Below are 27989 nucleotides of genomic sequence, written 5' to 3'. Positions count from 1 at the left end.
AATAGGCGTGAGAGCTATATCCTCACCCTAGTTCCCTGTGCTCTCTCTGCTTCATGCTTGCCCTTGAAGACCTGAGCTCTCAGCTTCCTATTCCTGCAGCCACGCCTGTTGCTCGCTGCCATGTGTCCCCACCATGATAGACTCTTACCCCTCTAAAACCATAACAAACTTTTTAAAAATTGCTTTGGTCACAGTATTTTATCACAGCAAAAGAAAAGTAAATAATATACCTGCTGAGCCATCCTGCTAGCTCTACAATGAACTCTTAAAGCTCAGTGTTGTGGGATATTTGAACACTGTGTGCTGTGTGAAGCTGTATTACTGTGATTGGCATAATAAAAAGCCAAACAGCCAATAGCTAGGCAGCAGGATTTCTGGGCAGAGAGTGAAAGGAGGAATGTGGGGTGGGGGGGCAAGGAGATTAGGAGGAAACACTATGGGTGGTATGTGACAGAACGTAGATTAATAGAAATGGGTTAATTTAAATTATAAGAGCTAGTTAAAAACAAGCCTAAACTAAGGTCAAGTTTTCATAATTAGTAAATCTACTTGTCATTATTTGTGAGCTAGTGGCCTAAAGAAAATCTGAGTACAGCTCAACAATAAAAATCAGACTTAGATGCTGGAGAGATGGCTCAGTGGTTAAGAGCATTGACTGCTTTTCCACAGGACCTGGGTTCAATTCCCAGCACCCACATGGTAGCTCACAACTGTAATTCCAGTTCCAAGGAATCTGACACCCTCACATAGACACACAAGCAGGCAAAACACCAATGCACATAAAATATTTTTTAAGAGGAATCAATTTTGAAAATAGCAAAATACAGCGCACGCCTTTAATCCCAGCAATCAAGGCAGAAGCAGGCAGATCTCTGAGTTTGGGGGCAGTCTGGTCTATAGAGCAAGTTCCAGGACAGCTAGTGTTCACAGAGAAACCTGTCTCAAAGAAACAAAAAGCAAAACACACACACAAAAAGAAAATAGCAAAATACATGGACACAATCCCAAAGAATAAAAGTTGACAAATGACCACTTGAGAAGATGTTCACCATTAAAGACCACCAAGGAAATGCTAATTAAAGCAATGTGATATCACTGCACACCTGAACACATATCTAACCCAGATCTTCAACATGGATAACAGAAGATACTGATGAGAACATGGAAAAGTAGGGGTTTCAGCTGCTGCTGAAATGCACAATATCATAGCCACTTTAGAAGACCATTGGGGGGGGGGTGTTGGGAACTTAACCCAGGACCTCCCATGAGCTAGCCAAGCTCTCTAAGCTATATCCACTACATATATCATCACTAACATATAGATAGCCCTAGTTCTATGCTTCTTACAAAACCAAACACACTGCTACTATGATCCAAAAACTGTTTCTTGATATTTACCCAAAGAACTTTAAAACTTTTGTTCACATAAAACCTGCATATCCTTGAATTGAAGCATTCATATCACTAGCAGAATGGATAAACCATGGTACATCTAGACAAATTGTACATTATTCAGAAAGAATTAGAAGTCAGCTGCCAGACCAGGAAATTAAATGGAAGAAACAAATACTCACTTCTAAGTGAAAGAAACCAATATGAAAAGCTGCATACTATATGATCCCAACTACACTCTAGAGAAGACTGAACAGTAAGAAAGTAAGATCAGGGGACTGGAGAGACGGCTCAGTGGTTAAGAGCACTGACTACTCTTCCAGAGAACCAGGGTTCCAATCCTAGCACTTATATGGCAGCTAACAATTGTCTACAACTTCAAGACCCAACACTATCAGAAAGACATACATGCAGACAAAACACCAATGCAAAAAAATAAAAATAAAAAAGAAAGTAAGATTAAAATTGTTAGGCATTGGGGTAAAGGAAAGATAAGCAGAACACCAAGGAGACTGGCAGGAGTCCTGTGGATGATACCACAATGATGGATACTTGTCTCTACACGTTTATCCAAACTGTGGACTCTGGGAAGAGTGTCATCAACATGGGTTTATCAGCTGCAAGGTTACTGAATTTGGTGTAATGCTGGAAGTGAAGGAAGCTCTGTGGGTAAAAGGTATAGGTACATGGTAACTATCTGTACTTTCTGCTTAATTTTTCTAAAGCTATAAAAAAAGAAAGTTGGTTTAAAAAAAAAACAAAACAAAAACTTATCTCCAAAGGCTATGTGTTGAGGACTTAACCCCTAGCCTGTGGGGCAACTGGGAGAGGGGCAGAGCCTGTAGAAGGTAGGTTTAGCTAGAGTCTCAGGTCATCTGTGAAGGGACCAGTATTCAGCACAAGACACCCTAAGACCAAGTTCTCAGCACAAATGAGATTTATTTACCCAGGAGGACAAAGGGCAGGGACTAAGAGACAAAGACAGGAGACAGAGGATGAAGGGCAAGGGAAAGGAACAAGGGAGACGGTAGGGGATAAAGGATTGCCTCTGGAAAGACAGAAGACAGACGTGGCCCATAGGCAAATGGCAGTTTATAAAGGTTAAAGAGGAAACCCTATGTTAGGATGAGTTGATTTGTTTTGATTGGGCATGTTAATTAGTACAACCAAAAAGGGGCTTCGATTGCTGGACTTCAATGCTTTGATAGCTGGACCTTAGCAGTTGGCCTCCTGGGGAGGAAGTGGTCAAATAAGGGCATAGACCTTGGTGCCTAGCTTTAGGAATATAATCTAGCAGTTTTTAGAATAGAGAATAGAATACATCTTGGTGCCTAGCTTTAGGAATGTAATCTAGCAGTTTTTAGCAAGGCAGATGAAATGGGGGAAGGGCAAGGCCTGCCAGAGTCATGTTTGACATGCTCAGGCTGGTTACATCATGTTTATATGTTCATATATCTTTTGTTTTAAAAACCCAGAGCATTACATTATCCACCAAATCATGGAAAGTAAGCAAAAGGGATTGGTTAAAGGGAGATCCATTTTTTTCCTTTTCTGGGGGGCAGGGGGTTTGAGACAGTCTCACTGTGTAGCTCTGGCTGTCCTGGAACTCACTATGTAGATCAGGCTGGTCCCAAACTCACAGAAATCTGCCTGTCTCTCTCTTTCCCAAGTGCTGGGATTAAAGGCATGTGCCACCACATTTGACTTGGGAGATTTTTTCTCTGTATTTTTCTGACCTGTATTTTGTGGGTAGAGAGAGTATTGGGGGTGAAATCCCAAGCATTCTACCATTGAGCTATATCCTCAGATGGCCTAAGTTCTTTTACAAGTATGTAGCATTTTTTTTATTAAAAATAAAGGATCCAGGCATGGTGGAGCACATCCTTAACCCCAGCAGAAGGAGATGGATCTCTATGAGTTCTAGGCCAGCCTGGTCTAAATAGTGAGACCCTGTCTCAAACAAACAAAGGCCAGGCCTGGTGACATATACTTGTAATCCCAGCACTGGGGAGGCAGACACAGGTGGATCCCTAGGGTTCCCTAACCAGCCAGTCTAGATAACTTGGTGAATTTCAGACCACTGTCAGCACCCTGTTTCAAAAACAAACAGATAAACAAGCATAAAATGCCACTATTATAGATCTTCCACCCCCAAGGACTGCAGAAGGCAGACCCCATTTCATAAGGTAACTCACCCTGAAGTCCTCCCCAGGGAAGGACCTTCGACAGACCGTGCATGTAGCTGATGCAAAAGACCCATGAGCTTCAACCAGCTTGGAGGCAGGGATGCCAGACGCTGAAATTCAAACCAAAGCTCAGTGTTGCAGCCTCTGGGATGACTATGCACGTACTTACAAAACTAGGTTTCAAAAGACCGTGTGGCTGGTAAGTGAACAGAAGGCGACTTCTCAGTCAGGTGTGATGGCTCATGCCTGTAATCCTAGCTGAGGCTAAGGAACTGAGCGTTCCAAGACAGCAGGGTTAGTAAATTCAAGGCTAATGTGGACAATAGCAGAGCATTTTCAATAACAACAAATGATTTCTCATGAAATTAATGGGTGCTATTTGGTTCCTACCTTCCTCCAAAACCTGTCCTCCTGTTGGGGGAAAAGGCAGCCTTGGTGCTTCTGAGTTGTAGATCCCTTCTCAGAGGAACCCTGTCCTTTGAGTAAGACACTGCCTTTCTTCAGACCACAGCACCCCCGAAGACAACAGAGTGGCTGCTGGTCACTGACTACTGCCATGGATGCATACTACACCTTGGGAATGCATCGGCAAATTCTCCCTCACTGCTGCTGTCGCTGTGTAAAGCAGAACCGAGACATGTCTGGCTGACTTGGACAACACTGAGGTGTGGATGGTCCTTCAGCATAACGGCCTGAGTTCTGCTTTCACAAGGCTGTATCTTCCAGATACCCAGAGATATCTAGACAGTTTCTATATTAATGCTAGACGTGAGGAATCTGCCTGAAAACCATCTCAGGGTGAAAGAGAAGATAGGGAGGACAGAGAGCAAGGCCTGACCATGTGTCAGTAATGGAAACAGAGGGAAAGGACATAAGGGTTCCTTAGGAGGGAGGAGACAGAGAGGAAAGGAAAAAGGGAAGAAGAGGGGAGAGGGAAGAGGGAGGGGAAGAGAGGGAGAGGGAGACAGAGACCCACTCCAGATTCAACATATGACCTTTAGTTCCATCTAAAACTCCAACCCCAGAAGGTGTGTGGGAGACAGGCCTACAGAGAGGTTTCAGCTGTGGCCTCAAACACAGACGCAGTAAAGACATAACCAGTTGCCTGGCAACAGTCCCAGAGATGACATATAAACACTAGGCCATAGACAGCCCCCCTTAGAAACAGACACAGACATGCGAGGAGAGAAAGCTCACCTCTCTCAAGTCCATCAATGTTCTGTGTGTAGAGCCGCAGAAGCAGCTCCTTGTCGTGGAGCAACCGAAGGAAGTAGTGAGTGACATTAGGCCTATAGCGCCCAGGGTACAGCTCCTTGGCCAATGTGAAAAAGGGCTTGGGGTTGTGAAAGAAAAAGCCAAGTTCAAAGATGGCCTCAGGGTATGGGATGTCATACTGCTGAAGGTTGCTATAGAGGCCACTTCCTGGGGATCTGTCGAGACAGAAGGGGAAGGCTAAGCCCTACGGAAGAGAGTGGGGGGATGACATCAGAGGGAACTGCAGTGTACCTGAAGTCCGGGATGCCACTGGGTGTGCTGATGCCAGCCCCCACCATGACCACGACCCTCCTGCAGGCTCTGGTACGAAGCAGCTCAGCCACATCCTTCAGAGAGAGCTTCACCTTCTCACTGTTGCCCCCACATCCAAAGCTGCCTGGGGCTCCCACAGAGAGGGATATGGGCCTTCTCCCACCTGTAATGCTGACAGTAAGAGCACAAGAAAGGCAGCAGGTGGCAATCAGTCTTATGCTAGCAAGAGTGAGTGCAGCTGTACTCTTCTCACCATCAAAGGTGGGCCAGCACTCTCTCTAGTTGCACCAAATAATCGCTTTCTCGCCATGCATAACTACCAACTAAAGCAGAAAGCCATCTTGTATCAGAATTGAGATTTATTTGGGGGCAAAGAACTTCTGGTTTGACAGACACTGTGTGCATCAGGGAAGCACCGCCACAGCTTGGGTGCTCTGAAATGGTCACGGCTGGGACAATTCTGCAAGCTGATTGAGGAGTTAGACCATTAAGAGTTGGAATGTTGCAGATCAAGAGCTAAACTTACCTTGGGCTATCTCTAGACCATTGGATAGGATACCTAACATCCTTTTGATTATGAAGTAAGACCTTTGGAATGCATTGACTTCAAAGAACACAAGCTTCCACTAAACTAAGAGCTAAAGACGTCATTAAGTAGTGTCTGAAACCTATAGCAGAGATTTACTTCTTGGCTGTAACCTACCTACCTGATGTCCCCACCAATATATTCAGTAATTTCTGACTGTCTTGTGCTCTGTGACTGAAAGTTTGTAGAACTCCTTCAACTCCTTCCATGAGAGCGATTTTACTTGGAGTAACCTAAGTTGGTGTTCCCAGGGCATGGTCTCTCATACTGAGTGCAGAATAAACCATGCCTTATTCCCTTTGAAGCAAGAACTGTGCTTTGTGTCAACAGTATAGGCACTCAATGTGAGACGTCCCCAGGGATGACCCAGTCTCATCAGAGGAGTCATCAAGATCAGCACCAGGTGCCAGATGGGGCCTTCTGTTCCCAACTATCTGTGTCACCTTCTCGGATAGAGTCCTCCCTGGAGTCTAGAGTCTGGACCTGCTTTTGTTTGACTGATGATCAGCACTGGCTTATCTGAACACTATACTGGGTAGCCTCCTGCTGTTGTGGGACATCTGTAATAAAGCATTCATCAGAATCTTTGCTTCCTAGCATTCACGATTTCTCTTCCAGAACTCCTGCCTTTTTTTATTGGTCTCTGTCTCTTGCTTATTGCAACCTAGTCTCTTTTAGTTTAGAAATCTTATGACGGCCTACTCTTAAAGATGGTGAAGATAAGAAGCACTTGTCCATCAATCAGGGTGGAGGTATCAAGGAGGAACCCCCAAGAAATGCAACAACCTCACAGAGAAGCCTAAGACAACGTACTTCTTTCCTGGGTTGGAAGAAACCTTGTTGGCTCAGCTGGGGAGACACACATAAGAGTCAATCACCCCGTGTCATGAGCTCCCTCACTTTTCTACAAGCACACAGGATAAGTCCAAAATACAGTGGGAGGAACTGACTGGAGAGAACCAAGGTAGCTGCTCCATAAGTGCACTTAACACTTAGTCCAAATGCACACTGCACCAGCAGGCAGAGCAGGTTACAGCTCTCAGGAGCAAGGACACCAATATGGAAAGTCTTTGGAGAAACCCTGCCAGTCAGCACTCCAGCTATTCTTACATTTGGTAATTACCACAGTTCAAATAGCATTGAAAAAATGGGGACACTTGATATTTATAAATTGTTTTTGTTTTGTGCACAAAACTAGAAGTACTAGGTAATATAAGAGAAAAATGAACAAACTAAATTAGAATGTCAAAGCATCTAAGAGGAGAAATAATTTAAATTGCTGATTTTTATGAAATAAAAGTTTGGAAATGGACAAAACTTTTTAACATATGTTAAAGGAAGAAATAAACAAAGCCGGGCGGTGGTGGCACACGCCTTTAATCCCAGCACTCGGGAGGCAGAGGCAGGCAGATCTCTGTGAGTTTGAGGCCAGGCTGGACCGCCACCAAAACAATACAGAGAAACCCTGTCTTGTAAAACCAAAAAAAAAAAAAAAAAAAGGAAGAAATAAACAATAAACCTTTAGAGATTGTGTTAGAAGTTAAAGACAAACTCTGAGGAATCTAACTTTCCTCCACCACAGCCTCCTTTCTCCTTCCTGACTTTGCCTCTTCTTTTTGTTTGTTTTTGGAGACAAGGTTCCCCTGGATGTCCTGGAACTAGCTCTGTAGACCAGGCTGGCCTTGAGCTCACAGAGATCTGCCTATCTCTGCCTCCCAGGTGCTGGGATTAAAGGCGTACGCCATCATTGCCTGGTGCCTCTTCTTTCTTTATCACCCTTTCCTGTCTTATCCAGTAACCTCCAAGAGAAAGAAAATTCTGTATCACAGCCAGTGTGGCAGTGTACCCCTTTAATCCCAATGCTTAGGAGGCAGAGGCAGACATCTGTTATTTCTAGGCCAGCTTGGTCTATACAGTAAGTTCCAGGACAGCCAGGACTATATAGAAGGACCTTGTCTCAGGAACAAAAAACAAATACAAAAAATTCTTTATCAAAGGAAAAGATTGTTATAACCTCTGTGGTGGTTTGAATAAAAAGGCCTCCATAGGCAAATATATTTGAATGCTTAGTTACCAGGAAGGGGTACTACTTGAGACAGATTAGGAAGTGGGGCTTGTTGGAAGAAGTTTCAAAAGCCCATTCTCTCCTCTCTCTCTCTCTCTCTCTCTCTCTCTCTCTCTCTCTCTCTCTCTCTCTCTCTCTCTCTCTCTCTCTCTCTCTCTCTCTCTCTCTCTCTGTTTTCAGGTCAGGATGAAACTCTCAGCTACTTCTCCAGCATCATTCTTGCTTGCATACTGCCATGCTCCCTACCATGATAATGGACTAAGCCTCTGATACTGTAAGCCAGCCCCAATTAAATTCTTTCCTTTATAAGAATTGCCATGGTCATGCTGTTTCTTCACAGGAATAGAACAGTGACTAAGACAGCTCTTTTAGGATAAAGCCTATGTGCAAAGAACAATTGGGGAAAAGGTGGGTAGAGTTCTTGGACTCACATCACAAAACAGTGTCCAGAATCCAGAAATAGACCCACACATAATGATTTGATTTTCAAAAAGCAAGGTATCCAGTGCTTTTCAATGGAGAAAGGTCTGTTGTGTTGCTGTTGTTTTATATTTAAATACTAAAATAATTAGATGTCAATATGAGAAAACAATCACATTTGACACCCTCCTTTACCATGAACAAATACTGACTTGAAATAAGCCCAGTATATTGGCACATCCTGTAATCATGGCTACTTAGGAGGCTGAGGCAGGAGGGCCACTTAAGACAGAGTTCAAAGACATTCCCAGCAATATGGCAAAATCGCATCTCAAAAGATAATGCATCATACTGCAGAAAGATAAGATTTCTAAGAAAAATCACAGAGGAATATCTTTATGACCTTGGGATTGCAAAGAATTGGCAACTATATAAGAAAATAACAATAAAGTACACCACCCTCAAAAAAAAGATAAAAAGATAAAATGAAGGCTAGAGGAAGAAAACCTGAGATGGAATTTGTGATGAAGGGTTTCCTTTTTTTTAAACAAATTTTACTTAAATTACAAACAATCTTATTTTACATATCATTCCCAGTTCCTTCTCCCTCCCAACCTCCCGTGCTCCCCACCAACCCCCCATCCCATCCCCCATCCACTCCCCAGGGAGGGTGAGCCCTTCCATGAGGGGTCATCAAAATCTATCAAGTCATTTGGGGCAGGGCCTAGGCCCTCCCCCGTGTATCTAGGCTAAGAGAGTATCCCTCCATGGGAATGGGCTCCCAAAGTCTGTTTGTGCACGAGGGATACAGTCTGGTTCCACTGCCAGAGGTCCCATAGACTGCCCAGGCCTCCTAACTGACACCCATGTTCAGGGGGCCTGGTTTGGTCCCTGACTTCAAGCTCTACTATAGAGCTATAGTAATGAAAACAGCTTGGTACTGGCACAAAAATAGACAGGTAGACCAATGGAATAGAATTGAAGACCCTGATATTAACCCACATACCTACAAACACCTGATTTTTGACAAAGAAGCTAAAACTATACAATGGAAAAAAGAAAGCATCTTCAACAAATGGTGCTGGCATAACTGGATGCTGACATGTAGAAGATTGCAGATAGATCTATATCTATCACCATGCACAAAACTTAAGTCTAAATGGATCAAAGACTCAACATAAATCCAGCCACACTGAACCTCTTAAAAGAGAAAGTGGGTGGTACCCTTGAACAGGAGACCACTTCCTGAACATAATGCCAGTAGCACAGACACTGAGATTGATAATTAATAAATAGGACCTCCTGAAACTGAGAAGCTTCTGTAAGGCAAGAGACACAGTCAACAAGACAAAACAACAGCCCACAGAATGGGAAAAGATCTTCACCACCCCACATCTGACAAAGGACTGATTTCCAAAATATACAAAGAACTCAAGAAGCTAGTGACCAAAGCACCAAATAATTCAATTAAAAAGTGGGGTACAGAAATAAACAGAGAATTTTCAAGAGGAATCTAAAATAGCTGAAAGACACTTTTAAGAAATTCCTCAACATCCTTACTCATCAGGGAAATAAATGCAAATCAAAACAACTCTGAGGTATCATTTTACACCCATCAGAATGGCTAAAATAAAAAACAACAATGACAGTTTATGCTGGGGAAGATGTAGAGAAAGGGGAACACTCCTCCATTGCTGGTGGGAGTACAAACTGTACAGCCACTTTGGAAATGGTTTCTCGGGAAAACGGGAATCAGTCTACCTCAAAACCCAGCAATTCCACTCTTAGGCATATACCCAAAGGATGCACATTCATACAACAAGGGCATCTGTTCAACTATGAAGGGTCTCCTAATCCATATCAGGACCCCTTGGGATTTTCCGAAGAATTTCAGACCTATTGCCTAATTCAGTTACTGACAAGGCAGATGGACAGTTTCATTTGGCAGATGGAGGAAAAGCCTCCTTTGAAGATTGTTGAAAGACAGATGCTGATGCTAAGAATGCCTATTAATGAGGAAGTCACTCTGCTGTAGTTTCAAAAATATTCCCACAAGGATGTGATAGATACTGTGAAGCTTAAAGAACATTAAAAGCTCAGACTTTATACTGTTATATAATCAGGATAGAAATGAGGCTCTAGTGAGGACTCCAGAAAGAAACACCCATACTAGGAGAGTTAGGGGTACTGCTGCAGACAGCTCATCAGGGCAGCTCCCGTGACTCAGCAGCCAAATCTACACAATCAAGCAAGGCCACGGAATCCGGCAAATCACGGCTCTCCCCACACAGGTCTAAAGGGGTCTAGGATCACCTTCAAATGCCAGAAAATAGTAAGAGGAGTATGAACTCATTTTTCAAAGGAAGAGTCTACAGAAGGCAATGGACAAGTGATGGGCTCCAGTGATGTCTCAGGCAGGTTTTCACTCAGGAAAATGTGAGTTTAATAATCACAGCATGAAGGAGGCAGAGGCAGGTGGATCTCTGTAAATTTAGAGGCCAGTCTGGGGGCAGGGGAGCCAGGTGTGGTTAATCCCAGTACTCAGGAGGTAAAGGTAGGCAGATCTCTGAGAATTCAAAGGTTACCCTGGTATACATAGTGAGTTCCAGGACATCCAGGGCTATGTAGAGAGACCCTGTCTCAAAAAAAAAAAGCCAAAAACAAACAAAAAAGTTGCAAGAATCAAAACTTTAAGAAAAATGATTCTATCACCAGGTTCTACAACCAAAAACTGAGAAATTACTGAGGCAGAGGGGTGGATCTCTGTGAGTTCAGGATCAGCCTAGCTGACATAGGGAATTTCAGGACTGAGACCCTGTCTTACAAATAAAAAAATTAAAATGTATCTTATGAAAATAAGAGAAAGCATTTGTACATTAATGTATTAAGAGCTATTATAAACTGAATGGGGCAAAGCACCAAAATCCCTACCAAGATTTAAAATGTATATAAGCTCTAAGTAAGGGATAAAGAACAAAAACATCACTGAAAAGGGGACACTGGGTAGGAGATTTAATCCAGGAATTATTAACATCATGAAAAGACTACATGAGGGAGGGGCTCTGAGAGAATTCTGACCCATGAAGCATGCAAGGAAAAGACCCATACACATAAAACACGATTAAAAAGTGGTAAAAGCCGGGCGTTGGTGGTGCACGCCTTTAATCCCAGCACTTGGGAGGCAGAGGCAGGTGGATCTCTGTGAGTTCGAGGCCAGCCCAGTCTACAAGAGTTAGTTCCAGGACAGCCTCCAGTCACAGAGAAACCCTGCCTCAATAAAAACAAAACAATACAACAACAACAACAACAAAAAAAAAAAAAACAGGGTAGAAAGTGATTGAGACTTCTTACATCAGTCTATGGCCTACACACACACACACACACACACACACACACACACACACACAGGAACACATGAACACACAAACACACAAGAAAAGCAATATAAACAGCACAGAGTCTGCAACCTGGCCTGAAAATGCCACCAAAGCCTGCAGCCAGAGAAACACTGTGCACTGCAGCTTCACAAGGCCCTGGAGTTTCCTGAGTCTATAGCCTTCACTCATGGCTCTTGTTATCTAACCAAGCTCCATCACCATGGCAATCTGCCCTGAATTCAGAATCATCAGTCTCAGGCCACACACTGAGAGCTGAGACACTGGGCCAATTCTCCCATCATATGGCCCTAATGGCTAGTATAGAGACCTCTCTAACCAGAGACACTGGGTGGAACAGATTAGACTGATCAAATTGACCCTCCCCAATTAAATGAGTAAAGTTAATGCAGGCAAAAAGAAGGCAACTAAGAGTATGTCTTTCACTCATAATACAATCCAGAATAAAGCTGCTAACAGTACATCTTCAGACAGGGCAGTTCAGAACCTGTCTTCTAGCAGGATGATACCAATACAGTGTTCCTCTTTGTCACTTCCTTTGCTCCTTACAAAATCGACTTCACATCATGCCACCTGCCTTCCCAGAAGCTCTCCTCACACCATTGCCATTCTAGTGACAATTCTAACCCTTCATTTTAGCCAAACAAAAGGCTTATTCGTTTTCATGTCCTAAATCCTAGTGATTCTAAGTAACTCTTTCCCAACCAGCATATTCTGCCTGAGAAGCATGGTCTCCACCTTGGAGTACCATAATCCCACAAGGTTAAATGCTTGCTGAACCCTAAGGATAATCACTGACCCTCCTCTTAAAGGCAACAGTGCTGGCTCCCTCTCCTATTAGGGTGCCTTTCAGCTCTCTCCTCTGCGTTCAGTTATCCAGGGACTTGTGTGCCACCAGCAAGCCAGGAGCAATCCTGCGGTACCCTGAGCCTCACTGACAAGGCTCAAAGCAAGGAGGCCAACGATGACTGGACTGTTTCTTTGCTGTTGCTGTTGCTGTTGCTGTTAGTGGTGTTGTTTTGTTGTGCTGGGGGTGAAGAGACAAGAGCTTTCTCCCAGATTTACATCCCAACCCCTAATTCTTAGCCTGATTTGGAGGAACCTATGTTTATAAACCTCTCACCAGAGAGTACAGAACAACAGCAAACAGCAGGAGAAAGACCTCAGCCCCTCCCACACTACAGAGATGGGCCAGTGCTTCTAAAGAAGATCCTGTGGCATCACAGTAGGATATAAAAGCACTTTACCAAGGTCCCTCTGTTGAGCCAAGGCAGTGAAGCCCGACAAGGGGTTCCCGATGAAAACAATGAAGAATGAGAAAAAGAAAGTTCTGGCTCCAAACCCACATCCCTCCCATCAAATGTCCCATCTTACACAGCACCTAGGACAGTTCCCTTACAGTTCTTGCCCTAACATTTGCTGAACTCCTCTAAATACAAACCATATGGAACTACAAAAGGGTCAAAAGAAAAGTTGTGACCATTGCTGAGTGCCTGACAACTGCCAAATATACAGATCAGGGCACATAAAGAACATTTCTTAGTCACCTGTACCAAAAAAAATGTTTGCACGTCACTGACAATATCTAAAACAGACTTAAAGTATAACTTAAACTACATCTACATGGTATGGAAAACTCCTGGGATGAAGACACCAGAGGATGGCATTAAGTGATGTCTGAGACACTGCAAAGAGACAAAGGATGGAGTCACCTAAGAGTCCCAAAATCTAAAATCAAGAGCAGAAGAAATGATGCAAGGCCTGATCAGGTTTGATCCCCAGCACCTAAAAAAAAATAATCCAAACTCGTATATCATTTTGGTAAACTGCTGTGTGTGTTGTTTGAGCTATTGAAAAGCTGGCTTTGGAGGCAGGGCTGACAACTCCCATTTCTAACCCACGTTGGTCTCAAAGTCCAAGGTCTGGATGGGCTGGCTCCCTTAACCGTGTAACAGGAAGGAAAGGGAAACAGCCAGAGTGAAAACACTGCCCATTAGAACAGCTAGAAGGTGAACCATTTCCAAGGGGTTACTGCTGTTTATCCCAGCAGAGGGAAGCACAGCCTGAGAAGCTCAGACACGGAGGAAAAGCTCATCTGAGAACTCTCAGCTTCCTCTGTCAGTTTTTGTTGGCTGCAGCAAGCTTCCAATTTGATATTCTCTCTCTGTTGCCATTTGTTCCTTTACTGAAAAACCTCACCAAAGGGGTCACTCTTTTCTGCCAGCGACTCTCTTTACTGGAAGCTCCACATGGCTACCTTAGGGGGGCTTCCTCAGATTTCTGCTGGATTTTTTTTTTAATATCCAATGTGATGACTTCTCTCTCTTAATAAACTCACTGAAAATAAGTCTATCATAGACCATTCTCGGGAGTATACAAAACATATGACTATTTTGCAGACAGTATGACTGTTAGTGAAATTTTAACCTCACAACCTTCGTGTGTGACAATTAAAACATAAATAACAGCTGGATGTGGTGGCACTGTGACTAATCTCAGCAGCAGGAGTTGGAAGCAAAGGATCCGCAGTTCAAGGTCATCCTCCTTCACACAGCCAGCTGGAGGCAGGTATCAACTAGGAAACCCAGTCTCAAAACAACGCAAACCACATAACTTTACACAAGGCAGTCTATTGGGAATGTATGCTCAAAATGGGATGCAAACAAGGTTATTCAAAACGTCGTTTTTTGTAATAATACGAGATTAGAAACTACTTCGATAAGCAAACGGTGACATGAAGTATGAGACATCCATACAACGAACTTCCACAAAACAAAGACTGTGCTGCAATGGAAATAGGCGCATTAAAAAAAAATCTTTAAAGAGATGAGGTACAGACGAGGCCGGACAGTCGAGCTTTGTGGAAGAGCGCACCTGCCAGGTTCTCACTGCCGCAGTTGTTTTCAGCTGCCCGCCCCTAAAACACCTCTGACAGCCTATCTGAGGGACCCCGTGGCTTCCCCGCCCCGGCTCACCTCCCGGGCCCCACAGTCTGAGCGCGGCCAAAGCCAGTCGACCGCTCAGCGCCATGATGCTCTGCAGGGAGACGGCACCTAGAGGGTCAAGTGCCATCCGAATCCCCGCCCCCGTGCGCCAAGCCCCGCCCGATCCTCTTACCCCGCCCCCTCACGCCCAGCCCCCCCGCCCCCAGCACCAACGCCTCTCACATGGTGCGCAGCGCGGCGCCCCCGCACGTTAACCCGACGTGCCCAAGGGGATGTGTATGCCCGTGCGGGCAGCTTCCCGCTCCGTGGGACTCTGGCTTATTGGCTGGGAAGGCAAACTAAGATGCTTCATCGTTTTACCCTGCGCTCGACCTTCTTGACAGGGTGGATGATAACTAATGGTCTCTGAGCGCTCACTGCGGTCAGGAATTTGATCACACCTAGTCCTCGCCAGACGCCATCCCTGTTTGAGAGGACCCACGTCTGAAGGCTTGAGGCTACGTGACCACGCGGTGACCAGCTGTCCCCAGCCACCGCCACTCTCACGCCTCAAGGGCAGGGCCAAATACGCGGGAGAAGTTTGGCCGAAGTCAAGAACGCGGTTACCTTGACGACCGCGACCGGCGGGGCTACTGGGACGCTCCCGGCATGCCCCGCGCAACGCGGTGCCGGAAGTGAGCGAGCACTTCCGTCCGCCATCCCTGCCGGTTCCGACAACTCGGTGTTTCTGTTCCCAGCTCTCTGCAATCATGAAGGATGTGCCGGCCTTCTTACAGCAGAGCCAGAACTCCGGGCCGGGCCAGGCCGCCGTCTGGCACCGTTTGGAGGAGCTGTACACGAAAAAGTGAGCTCTGCGGCGTGGGCGGGAGGGAGAGGGCTCTGGGAGCACCAGGAGGCTCTGAGCAGTCCCGAGGGTCAGGGATTTGGAAGAGGCGACAGCCAAAGGAGCAGAGCCGCTGCCAGTGTTCTAAATCTAGACTCGCTGCTTTACAGCCTTACCGGCTGTGACAGACTGTCTTAACTAAAGGGGGGCCCGGGCTGGCCTGTGATGCTAGCCCTTAATTCAAACAAGCAAATAGTTTTGAGGCTAGAGTGCCACCCCGTCTGAGACACAGGCCCTGGTAACTCGTACTAAGCCGTGGTGTGATTGTCTGCAGCCCGTAAATTCTTCAGGATTCTACAACCTTTGATTCAGCCCCCATTGTCCCTATTTTCTGTTATAGTTCACATTGGCCTCTTTCCACTGGAGAGACCTTAGTGTTTGAATTTGATTGGAAACAGGATGAACTTCAAAACAGTTACAGGTTGCTGACACTGATCTAGAGCTTTCCGTGAAGAAACACCTTTCCACGCAGAAACTTTCCATTCGTGTGTTTCGGTGGTGTTCAGCAGTTTTCTGCTATTAGTGTTTTCAAGAGAAGTTTTCAGTGTTGAGTATGTGTGGGCTAACATTTTGTATTCTTCAAAGCACTTTATCTGCACTACTAAAGACTAGCATTTAGTCTTTGTGTGAAATGAGCTACGTCAGTGTCCTAAAGATTTGTATCTTGGCGTATTTTAAATACTGGCTTATTTCATCTTTCCTTCATCCCATCCACAGAAGAGGAGACTGGAGATCAGTTTTCTATCCCTCCGTAGGATATTCAGCTAATAAATAAGAGAGCATGGAGTTCAAAATATAGCTGTAGGATTGCAGAGTTCTTCCAGTTGACACTCATAGGAAATGAACTTGAATTAGTTGGCACTTGCTTTAACTACTACTGTCCTGTGCAGTGGGACCTAAGTAATGCTTGATGCTCCTGGGACCGTCAAAGCTGGAGGTGTCTGTCACTCTGTGTTAGTTTATGAGTCGGAAGGACTTTTTGTTTTTTAGGTTGTGGCATCAGCTCACACTTCAGGTGCTTGATTTTGTGCAGGACCCGTGCTTCGCCCAAGGAGATGGTCTCATTAAGGTAATGACTTAACATACTAAGTCAGATTATGTTGGGTATACTCACAGACTTTTTTATTTTTAATGCGTAAGAGTGTATCAGAGACAGTCTGTGCTTGCTACACATGTGTGTGGATGTGTGAGGAGGCCTGAAGACATTTCCTGGAGTTGCAGGCATTGTGAACCAACTGGTATAGATGCTACAAACCCAATTTGAATTCTCAGAATGCTCGTTACTGTCTCTGAGCCATCTCTCCAGCCCCTGCTCATAGTTTTCTGGGTTTTTTTTGTTTGTTTGTGATAGGCTCTGGCTGGCCTGAAACTTGCTGTGTAGACCAGGCTGGTGTAGAGAGAGATTTTATGTATCCACGGGTACGTAAATGTCTCCCTACAGGCTGGGATCATCAAATTTACAGTTATCCACCTTGGCCCTCCCAAGTGCTGGCATTAAAGGTTGCACTGTCACGCCCAGCTCTGCTCATGAACTTTTAAAGAAAAAAGATGGCCTTTATGGTGGTCACAGTAAGCTGCATCTTTTCAACAGTCACTTTGTGTCAAGGACTGTTGTAAGCATGCTCATGCCAGCCCTAGGAAAGTACTTTTATCTCTCTCTTTTTAGTGTAATAGCAGACATAGATGAACCACCATAGGCCACAGCTAATAAATCACCAAGTTGAACTAGACTTCTAGTTTTCTAAAAATTTAGACTAGAGCTGGCAACATGGCTCAATGGAAGTATATGTTTAACATTCACAAGACTCTCTGAGCCTTACATAACACCATAAAAAACAAACAAACCTGGACGATGATATACTTGTAATACCAGCACTTAGAAGCTTGAGGCTGAAAGATCATTAGTTCAAAATTAGCCTGGGTTACCCAGCCAGATTAGTAGGGAAAGGCACCATTTAAACTGCTCTCCTCACTTCCCAGCTCTCCAGCCCCTGTGTGCACGCTGCTTCCACCTGCTCAGAGCTCGGTGTCTGTCCAGAGTAGGATAGAAAAGAGATGTCTCTTAGTTGAAGGAGAGTGAGTTGGAGAGGGTACTGCATAATATGCTGTTTCTGTAATAGAGCACTTTTATAATTTTATAGCAGAAAAAAATAGAAATACACCCTTGCTTCATCAGATTCCCTGAGGAATACCCATGAATTTTCTCACCAGAGCATCTTTTTGGAAATCTTTCCTGTCATCTGATTTTGTTTTTCTTTTTTGTTGTTGTTGTTTGTTTGTTTGTTTTTGTTTGTTTTGTTTTTTGGTTTTTCCAGACAGGGTTTCTCTGTGGCTTTGGAGGCTGTCCTGGAACTCACTTTGTAGACCAGGCTGGCCTCGAACTCACAGAGATCCACCTGCCTCTGCCTCCCAAGTGCTGGGATTAAAGGCGTGCACCACCAACGCCCGGCCTGTCATCTGATTTTGAAAGGGGTACTTGGCATGTAATTGTAGCTGGAGTTATTGTTCCTGAATACGTTATAATGCTCACTTACCACTAACTACCTCATCTCCTGGGCTTTTAAGATTTCTTATGGATTTTACATATTAGTTTGACATTTTACCACCCTTAAGAATTTGCAGTCACTTGTAAGCCTAAAGATTTTGCTGGGCATTCTGTCTTCCAGCTCATTGGAAAAATGATAAATCAGATATATTGCATGTTCTGTATTACAGTGATACACAGTTTATATTTATCCTTTTCTTTCTAATATTCAGCTGATATGCACCCCCCACCCCTTCTTTGTTTCTTTTTGAAGAGGTTTTTATGTGTGAGAATGTTTGGCCTTCCTGTGTGTATGTGTACCATGGGCATGCTTGGTGCCCTCAGGTTAGAAGAAGACATCAGATCCCCTGGAATAGGTGTCACAGATGATTGTGAACCATCATGTGGGCGATGAGAATATTGTCATTCATTTGTTCTATCTTCAGTAGTCTAGGAACATCTTGGAAGCTCAGTGTTTGCCACACATAGTGTCTATAGTACAGCCTAGTGTCTGAGGAGGTACCTGTGTGCTGAGTGACTAAGAAATTTGGTAATGCAGGCCAATAGAAGGCCTATAGCATTCTGAAATCTGATTGAACTCTATTCTGTTTGATTAGGAACCCTTCACCCTGGTCCAGCTGTTGTACTTGGAGCACCTTGGGGGAAGAATATAAGAATTGATATTTAGGAGGGATTTTTCTTAAATGTATTTATTTTATATAAATGAGTGCTTTATCTGCATGTATGACTTTATGCCAGAAGAGGACATCAGATCCCACTATAGATGGTTGTGAGCCACCATGTGGTTGCTGGGAATTGAACTCAGGACATCTGGACGAGCAGCCAGTGATCTTAACCGCTAAGCCATCTCTCCAACCTCCTATTGATTGAATTTTTTTTTTCAGACAGAGTCTCTGTAGTGCAGGGAATCCTGGAACTATCTCTGTAGATCAGACTGGCCTCGAACTCACAGAGATCTGCCTGCCTCAGCCTCCCGAGTGCTGGGATTAAAGGTGTGTGCCACCACCACTTGGCTGTATAGGAGACTTTCTAGGCCAGTGTTCTAAGTCTCAAAGCTAGGAACTTTCTTTCTTCAATAATCCATTGGTGATCATTTATGTGGACTTAAATAGCCCTGATACGGTTCTCCCATCACTCAGCAGAAGTTTTAGGCAGTGCTTTTTATGTGGCGGGCAACATGGCTTGCACACTCACACTTGACAGTCTTAGTGCCGCACCTCTAACCAGAAGCAGTTTTCAGAGTCTGGTTTTGCAGAGTGACGCTCATTCTGTGCTAATTCTCCGTCTTTTGTTTTGCAGCTTTATGAAAACTTCATCAGTGAATTTGAACACAGGTAATCCCATTTTGTCAGTTTTGACTTTGAAAATGAATGCATTAGTACTTTTTAACACTCAAAAACTGATGGTTTTTATTTCAGGGTAAACCCTTTGTCCTTGGTAGAAATAATTCTTCATGTGGTTAGACAGATGACTGGTAAGCCTCTGTTTGTTTCATTATAGAAAACACCAAACTGGCCAGATTTAGTGATGCCCACTGATGTCCCAGCACCGGGTGAAACAGTGATCATAACCTGAGATGCATAGTCCCAGGCCAGCATGGGGTGCATTGTGAAAGTTTTGTCATAAACAGAGAAATGTTACTGTTTATCTTGCCTAAAGATGTCCTAGCTGGTAAGAAGCTGCTGTTGGTGGGTCTGACTCTGTTCTTATTTCTATTCTAGATCCTAATGTGGCTCTTACTTTTCTGGAAAAGACTCGTGAGAAGGTAAATATGAAGTTTGAAAAGCATTTTCTGGTATATATGTGTTTTGTAATTTATGCCTACCCTGCAGAAGTCACCTTCCTGGTCTCAAGGTCAAGTCTGTCCCCAAGGAACAATTCAGTTTGCAAGTTTGCTGCCTAATTTTCTGAGGTCCCCCCCCCTTTTTTTTTAATCTCTTCAGGTAAAAAGTAGTGATGAAGCAGTGATCTTGTGTAAAACAGCTATCGGAGCTCTAAAATTAAACATCGGGGATCTACAGGCTACAAAGGTGAGAACACAATAATACATGTATTCTTCCTCTTTGTCTCTTTAAAATAGGTTACGGGGTGGCGGGGACCCAAAGAATTCTCATATTGTAACCTAGATTTCCCTTTGTTTTATATATTCTACCCCTCTGTTCTGTTGTTTGTTTTGGTTGGTTGGCTTTGCTTTTCTTTTGTTTTCCTATTTAAAGTTAAGTTGCTAATGAGACTTTTCACTCTTAAATAAAGAGCGTTCCCTGTGTGGCCAACACCTATCAGGAGTCGGGATCCTTGTGGTCTCAGTTGTACAAAGCCTTTGGGCTTCATCATGACAGGCGATATGTTTCCATGTTCTCTTTCTTCATCTTGAGTTGTTGAAGTTTCCTGTCTATATTTATGCCTTTAAAAAGAGAGAGAGATTTGTTTTTATTTTATGTGTTTGGGTGTACGCCTGCATGCATGTCTGTGTACCACGTGGAGGCCTGAAGAGGGTGTTGCATCCTCTGGAGCTGGAATTGTAGCCAGATGTGAGCTCACATGTGGGTGCCGGGAACTGAAGCTAGGTCTTTTGCAAGAACACCAAGCACTCTTAATGGCTAGGCTATGTCTTTGGCCCCACTTGTACCTTTTGTAGTTTTTGTCTAATTTGAAAGACAGGCATAAATAGAGATAGCAGTGAGAAAACAAACATTGTTTATCTAGAGATTGCAAGTGCTTTTGTTTTGGTTTAATTTTGGTAACCATAATGTTAACAAAAATAGTGGAAATAATAGTTGAAAATGTTTTGTGTTTTCATTGGCCTAAAAAGTACTTCTTGTTTCCTAGTCCCAGATCACATGCATCCTAATTACATTTTGTTTTGAGGTATTTAAGACTATGCCACAATTAGGAATGCTGTAATGAGCACCCTTAGACTTCAGCCAGTCTAGGGTTAGAATAGCACCCAGGCAGACCATATGTCCACAGTCCGTGCTAGTCCCCCAACAGGCCCGTCTCACCCCATGTACACTAGTTGCTGTTCTTGTTGCTGTGACCACACACCTGACAAGAAGACACTTATGGGATAGTTTATTTTGTCTTATGATGTGAGGGCTACAGTGCATTGTAGCAGAGAAGGCTTGGCAGCAGGAATTTAAAAATGATTGGTAGCCAGGCAGTGGTGGCTCACACCTTTAATCCCAGCTCAGGAAGCAGAGGCAGGTGGATCTCTGTGAGTTTGAGACCAGCCTGGACTACAAAGCAAGTCCCAGGACAGCCAGAGCTGTTATGCAGAGAAACTCTGTCTCACAAAAAAAGTGATTGGTTGCATGTAGTCTGCAATCAAGAAACAGAGAGATGCTGGTGCTCAGCAGTTTCTTCATTTTTTCAGTCCTAGACCCCTGCTCTTAGGATGCTGTCCACGTTTAGGGTGATTAACCATCACTGGAGGTACATTAAATATCTTAGTCTGCCCTGGCCAGGTTTATGAGTTAGTATGTATAGGCCATTCATTTTTACCCTTGTGTGGAATCCCACTGTTTACATGTTTTACTGTGTATATATCTGTTCTCCTATGAAGGGATTTAGGCCATTTATTGTGTTACAAGTGCTGTTCATGTTAGCGTTTCTGTGCCTGCCTGTCTCTTTGTGCTTGGGTATTCCCCCTGGTGTGTGTCTGCAAGCACCTCTGAAACTCCGTTTGCAGCCTTTGACATTTGCATGCTACTTAGTTCTTCATGACCCAGTGGGGGTCAAGTGACAGTGGGTTAATGTTGCATTTCTCAGATGCTGGTGGTCTACTAACAATCCCCCTCACGTCTCTATTTCTGTTAACTGCCTGTTGCTGTCTTTCATATTTTCTTGCTCGTTATCCCTATAGGATGTGGAATGATACATCTTATACACATCTTTTGCCAGTCTACACCTTGTCTTTGTATTTTCTTCTGTGTTTTTTTGGATGAACCAAAGTTTTTAGTGTAGTCAGTCTAATGTTATCAATCTTTGCCCTGGTAGCTTAGACTTTTTATTTTTGTATTACTTTAAAGATCTTTTAAGCTGGAAGGTGATTTTACTTCTTGTGTGTAGGAAACCATTGAAGATGTTGAAGAGATGCTCAGCAATCTCCCTGGTGTGACGTCAGTTCACAGTCGTTTCTATGACCTCTCCAGTAAATACTATCAAACAATCGGAAACCACGCATCCTACTATAAAGACGCTCTACGGTTTCTGGGCTGTGTCGACATTAAGGATCTGCCAGGTACACAGGGCCCTCACACTTTTCCGCACTCTGGGAGTCTGACTGAGCATAGCAGCTATGAGGTGCTAAAGGGGAGTCTTAGCTCTGTTAGGGGCTCATTACTTTTAAAGTGGAAAGCTTTGTACATTTCAGGTTTTACATTATATTTGTCTCTGGTGTTGATTCAAATCCCATGTGAACTCATCCTTCCCAGTACCTTCGTTCTCCCGTAGGTCCATATCATTCCATATTAGCAGCTACGTCAGATCCTGTAGGTATTGTAGTGATGTGCCTCTCCAACCCACTACAGGATGAAGGGCACCTCTAATCCCCATAGCTGAGACCTTTGCTCTATAAGGAGTTCATTAAATGGTCTTTGGAGAATCTGAGAATGGAAGGAAAAGTAGCCAGAGTTTTCATGAAAATAAAAGGAGAGTGCGTTTGAAAGAAGTTTTCAGCATTTTCTTGAATGTGCTGTTGGTGGTAGATTGGCAACTCCTAAAGATGCTGATAGAGCTTTGATTGCTGTGTCTCAACAGAAATAAATTAGGGAAGCAACTATTGTAGCCAAGAGAAGAGAAAGCAGACTCATTCCGGTCTAAAGAGCTGTATGTAGACTGTTACAACAGTGAGGCAGTTTAGTGGCCGGAGTGGGGGTAAAAGAGCTTATCACTCCAGTAAGCACTACAAGGTGAAGGGTAGATAGATCGCATATCCCTATGGAGTAATTTTTAAACAAGTAGTATTTCTACTAAATTCACATATTCACATAGACATGGTTCCTGGTTTAACCTGAATTCCAGCACTTTTGAAGAGGTAGCTTATACTGAGGTTTGGAACTAGAACCATTCTGGTAGGTTGCTGTACTTGGTTATGTGATTTTTATAAGGCCAAATGAGATGAGGTATGACTGGCTGTGTCATTTTGTAGTGTCAGAGCAACAGGAGAGAGCCTTCACATTGGGGCTTGCTGGACTTCTTGGCGAGGGCGTTTTTAACTTCGGAGAGCTTGTAAGTTGGCCTGGCACTGATTCCTTAACAGTGTGGGGAAGGGAAAGTGTTACTTTGTGCCTGCTTACTGTCTCTGTCCCCCAGCTCATGCACCCTGTACTGGAGTCCCTGAGGAGCACTGACCGGCAGTGGCTGATCGACACTCTGTATGCTTTCAATAGTGGTGATGTAGATCGGTTCCAGACCCTGAAGTCTGCGTGGGGCCAGCAGGTAGGTTCACGTACCGTGTGTCTACTCTTCCAACAAGGATTCATTAAGCCTCTTCACAACACACATCAGATACCCAGGAGGAACTTGCATAGACAGGACATTGGCAGGCCAGGCTTGATCTTCTAGAAACAGGGCAGTAGAGGTCTGGGTCACTCATAAAAGGCACAGTGTGTTCCTCAGTAAGGTGCATCATAGGCCTCCCAAGAGAAGTGATGTCTGTGGGACCTTAAATGAGGGAAGAGATGCAGGGAGAACAGAGGAAAAGGAAACTCGGCACGTTTGCTGAACTGAAAAGTGTGTGGCCAGCATGGGTAGGCAGTCCCTGGGGGCACAGTGTAGCAAGGCAAAGAGAGCAGGGACAGACACTGAATAAAGAAGCCAAGACTCATAGTAGTAACTGGTCAGAGCTGCTTAACAGTAAGTCAACCCTTTTTCCTTTTGTTTCTTTATTTTGCACTTTTTCTTATTCATGTATGTCTGCAGTATGCATTCATACATGTTTGTGAATGTTCACATATTTTTACAAATGCACATGGGGCACAAAGTTGCTATCAGTGGTTTTTCTCAGACACGATCCACCTTATTCATTGAGATAAGGTGCGGTTGGAATTTTCTTTGGGCTGCCAACCAGCTCCCAAATAAAGACATGGAGATGTATTATTAGTTATGAATGCTCAGCCTTAGCTTAAGCTTGTCCCACTAGCTCTTTTAGCTTGATTGAACTTGTTCCTATTCATTTACATTTCGCCTCAGGGCTTTTTGCCTTTCTTTCATTCTGTATGTTCCACTTTTCCTGCTTCCTCTGTGTCTGGCTGTTTGACCCCTGGTGTTAGCCTGGTGTTTCTTTCTCTTTCTTCTTCTGAGCACTACTTATTCTCCCCACCTATACCTCCTCCCTCACTATTGGCCATCCAACTTTTTATTAGACCAATCAGGTGCCTTAGGCAAGGTAAAATAGCAACGTATCTTTACATAGTTAAACAAATATTCCTCAACATAAACAAATGTAACACATCTTTACATAGTTAAAGAAATGCAACACATCTTTGTATAGTTAAATAAATACTCCGCAACAATAGGGTCTATCACTTAAGCAAGAATTTGCCTATATGGCTAGTTTATTCTGGAGAGCCCCTGGCTTGGCCTCTTTGGGTTGGAGTTACAGGTGAGCAGCCATGCCTCCTGGTGGTCATCTGGCATTTACTTGGGTTCTGAGGATTTGAAGTGTGTTCTCATGTTTGTGTAACAGACACTCTAATCTCTGAGCCTTCTCCCAGCCTGGTCATGTCTCTTAAATTATTAGAAGTAAATATTTCTAAAATATTAAGTGTGGTAGGAGTTACAGTAATGTTGTTCTTGTACTTTCCTAAAACTTTGGGCTTTCCTAATATTTAATTTAAAAAAAACTTGTAAAATGTATATGTAATAGAGTGGGGTGGCTATGAATGAAGGGGCTTTGCAAAGACAGAAAGCATCAGATCCTGCAAGACTTCACTACAGTCTGATTGTAAGTTGACATGTCAGCGGTGGAGCCAGGTACTGTGGCAAATGCCTCTAGTCCCAGCTGAGGTCAGAGGATCACTTGAGACTAGGAGGTGAAGACCAGCCTAAGCTACATGAACTATCAAAAAAAGAAAAGACAGCTAGGCAGCCCTGGTGGCTCACTACACACCTTTACTCCCAGCAGGTGGATCTTTGCGAGTTCAAGGCCAGCCTGGTCTACAGAGTGAGTTCTAGGATGGCCAAGGCTATACAGAGAAACTCTGTCTCAAAAAAGCCCCCCCAAAAAAATAATTATAAGAAGAAAAAATATTCAGGGATGTCTACAGAAATGTCCCTACTGGAACTTTCCTTGACTGAATATGGCCTGGTTTTGTTTTTATTCTGAGACATTATCTCCCCATATTGTTCTGGTTTGTCTTGAACTCCTAGGCTCAAATAATCCTCCTGCCTCAGCTCCAAAGTGCTGGAACCACAGGTATGAGGGCCTGCCAGCAAAGGGATGTTTTAGTTCTCACCACAGTATGATCTCTGTTAGAAGGTAACGACTGGCTCTTTTGACTCAGCACAAGGCACTCAGCCCTTCCGTAGTTTCAGCAGACTGCTTGCCTTGTATGGGCCACCAGGCAGTGCCACCCAGAACCAAGACTTGCTCTTTTCTGGTGATGCCTCCACCAGGAGTCTCGAGGTTCCCATCCATGGTGTTTGTAACATCAGTGTAAATCCCGTTTCATACGCTCCTGTCTTGGGAGACGACAGCTTGTGAGTCAGTTGCGTCTGTAAATTCTCTGAGACAAAGGGATTTAGTATCATTTGGAGCAATCAGTGAGCCTCAGCTACCCACAACGTAAAATGCTTAAGCTTGACCCATAGTAGAGTTCTGGAACCCATATTTCTATCTTTCTGTAATTCCCAGCCTGACTTAGCAGCCAACGAGGCCCAACTTCTGAGGAAGATCCAGTTGTTATGCCTTATGGAGGTAAGAAGCACCCGGAGTCCTGTCCATAATACTTGACAGTGCTCACGAGCTAGAGGCCTGTGAGCTTGCCCGCCTCTCCTGAGTAGTTCCCTCCTCGTGGCCCGCTCTTACCTGTGTCTTCCTTTTACCTTTGCTCATTTAAGGTTGAATTTGGATCTGATGATTTTTTTGTATATTTATTCTTTTGTGGAGGAGGGGTCAGAGAACAGCTAACCGGAGTCACTTCTCTCGTTCTGAGGATGGGATTGTGGTCGACACAGCGCCTTTACCCGCTGAGACGTCTCCCTTAGATACTTTATAAGTTGTCCCTGTGTCTTGAACCTGAAGCCATTGTCCCTTCCTGCCACTAATCCTGAGACACACCCTTTCTGTCCATGTACTTTTCTGTTTTCTCCAGTAGAATGTGAGCTTCTGGAAGAATTCCAGTGTGCATTTCCAGTGTCCTCAAGTGGTCCCTGTACAAGGGACTTGGTGGCCTCAACTAACTGGTCAAAGAATGCATATTTGTTCTTGTCAGAGATCCCTTTAAAGTTTCTTTTGTCCTTTAACTTTCTCTGAGCACTAGGTTAGGAAAACTTGTTTTCTTACGTATGGGGCGAAAAAGATAGTCTATATTTTCAGAGCAATTTTTTGTTTTTTTTAAAGACAGTCTCTCACTATGTCACCCTGATCCCAGCCTGGAATTTGCTATGTAGACCAGGCTGGTCTCACCTCACAGAGATCTGCCTATTTCTGCCTTCTGAGTACTGGGATTAAAGGCATGTGCAACCATGCCCTCAAAACAACTTTAAAGTTTTGACCAAAACATTCTTTAAAAAAAAAAAACTCTGACTTTTGCTTAGAAAAATGGTTTTGTTTTTCAGATGACTTTCACACGACCTGCCAACCACAGACAACTCACTTTTGAAGAAATTGCCAAAAGTGCCAAAATCACTGTGAATAAGGTATAATTCTTGGACTTAGGGTATCACAGCAGCAGAGCTACCCCACCCCTGACAGAAGGCTTTGCTCCCATCACGTCTCATGCAAGCCCCTTTGCTCAGGTGGAGTTGCTGGTGATGAAGGCGCTCTCGGTGGGGCTGGTGAGAGGCAGCATAGATGAGGTGGACAAGCGGGTTCATATGACCTGGGTACAGCCTCGCGTGCTGGATTTGCAGCAGGTAAGGGGATGAACTCCTGCCCACCTTTGTGGACTTGGGTTATACCAGCACTGTCCTAGTTTTATGTGGACAGAAGCCATTTAGGAAGAAGACACTATTCCACACAAGGTGTCAAAGATGGGATCACTGCTGTAGAGACCTAGGTAATGCACACCTGAGCTCTGAACCCTGCACTTAGAGGCTTACTGTGACAACAGAGCTGGCTGTGCTGGTGATTTCTTCTAATCTTAAAATTGGTACTCTGATCAGACATGTTCCTGGTTTTATGACTTAATCCCATATCCCTACTCATATTTTCTGGACATTTAATCCTGTGATTTCCTCTGTTCTTTTTCTTTCATATGAGTTTTTAGAATGTCCTTGTGATAAGAATTGGCACAATGAGTCTATCACACACCTCCACCCTCAGCTCAATTGCCCTTAGCATTTCCCTGAGAAAGAGCTAGAGAGTAGCACTACCACATAGGGCATGTGGCTCCCTTTGGCCTGCTAGCCATGTAATGTGGTTTGTCTTTAGATCAAGGGGATGAAGGACCGTCTGGAGCTGTGGTGCACTGATGTGAAGAGCATGGAGATGCTGGTGGAACATCAGGCTCAAGACATCCTCACCTAGTGCCCCGTGTCCTGCAGACCCTGCATCGCCTTGCAAGGCATTTCTAGAGCCCCTGAAACCATCAGCAGAGATCTGTGTTGAATTGGGATGGAGTTTGGGATCCTGCCAAGAGTAGGAACTGTTCTTGCTGTACAAGAGCAGAGATCTTTCATTGATGGGGGTTTGATTACTTGTAGAAGGCTCCTGTATTGGGTGTTTTATAGCCTGCAAGGGATGGAAGGGGGACTCCTGGCCTAGGGGATGAGAAAGGGCAAGAATGGGAATGGGGGCAAAGTAGTCTCCACCCAAACCCACTTGAGTGGACCTTTTCCAACGTCTGAGAATGCTCCTATAATAAATGCCTTTGCTTTGTTC

General features: G+C 44.1%; 2 protein-coding genes across 11 annotated transcripts in view; one reads left to right on the top strand and one right to left on the bottom strand.

Moving 5' to 3' along the window:
* Nucleotides 1-15267, bottom strand: part of Sirt3 (sirtuin 3) — a 21041-nt gene extending 5774 nt beyond the window's left edge. For 2 of the 10 annotated variants that reach the window (XM_040751893.1, XM_040751882.1), the window contains exons 1-4: nt 14957-15267; nt 5085-5276; nt 4776-5008; nt 3588-3688 (exon numbers count right to left, since the gene is read on the bottom strand). In XM_040751893.1, the coding sequence (XP_040607827.1) occupies nt 3588-3688; nt 4776-5008; nt 5085-5276; nt 14957-15267 (837 nt within the window). Of the gene's footprint in view, nt 1-3587; nt 3689-4775; nt 5009-5084; nt 5277-14546; nt 14656-14738; nt 14868-14956 lie in introns of those variants that run through there. The other 8 variants (XM_040751934.1, XM_040751909.1, XM_040751904.1 and 5 more) reach the window with 8 other exon arrangements.
* Psmd13 (proteasome 26S subunit, non-ATPase 13) lies at nt 15229-27989 on the top strand. Its single transcript, XM_040751958.1, has 13 exons — nt 15229-15360; nt 16390-16468; nt 19244-19278; nt 19363-19418; nt 19666-19709; nt 19888-19974; nt 22013-22184; nt 23094-23173; nt 23258-23383; nt 25800-25862; nt 26726-26806; nt 26906-27022; nt 27540-27989. Exons 1-13 carry the CDS (start codon nt 15266-15268, stop codon nt 27633-27635), a joined length of 1131 nt encoding a protein of 376 aa, XP_040607892.1. The 5' UTR covers nt 15229-15265; the 3' UTR covers nt 27636-27989.

Source organism: Mesocricetus auratus, unplaced genomic scaffold (genome assembly GCF_017639785.1).
Source record: "Mesocricetus auratus isolate SY011 unplaced genomic scaffold, BCM_Maur_2.0 Super-Scaffold_4256, whole genome shotgun sequence".
NCBI lineage: Eukaryota > Metazoa > Chordata > Mammalia > Rodentia > Cricetidae > Mesocricetus > Mesocricetus auratus.
Note: the sequence above shows the minus strand (reverse complement) of the source record. Positions and strands in the feature narration are given on the sequence as shown.

What these genes read in the sequence shown, in the direction of transcription:
- Psmd13 (XM_040751958.1), top strand. Translation starts at nt 15,266, where the DNA reads ATGAAGGATGTGCCGGCCTTCTTACAGCAGAGCCAGAACTCCGGGCCG. An exon ending in GAGGAGCTGTACACGAAAAA is followed by an intron (nt 15,361 to 16,389) that starts GTGAGCTCTGCG and finishes TTTGTTTTTTAG; the next exon opens with GTTGTGGCATCAGCTCACAC. An exon ending in AGTCTGCGTGGGGCCAGCAG is followed by an intron (nt 23,384 to 25,799) that starts GTAGGTTCACGT and finishes TGTAATTCCCAG; the next exon opens with CCTGACTTAGCAGCCAACGA.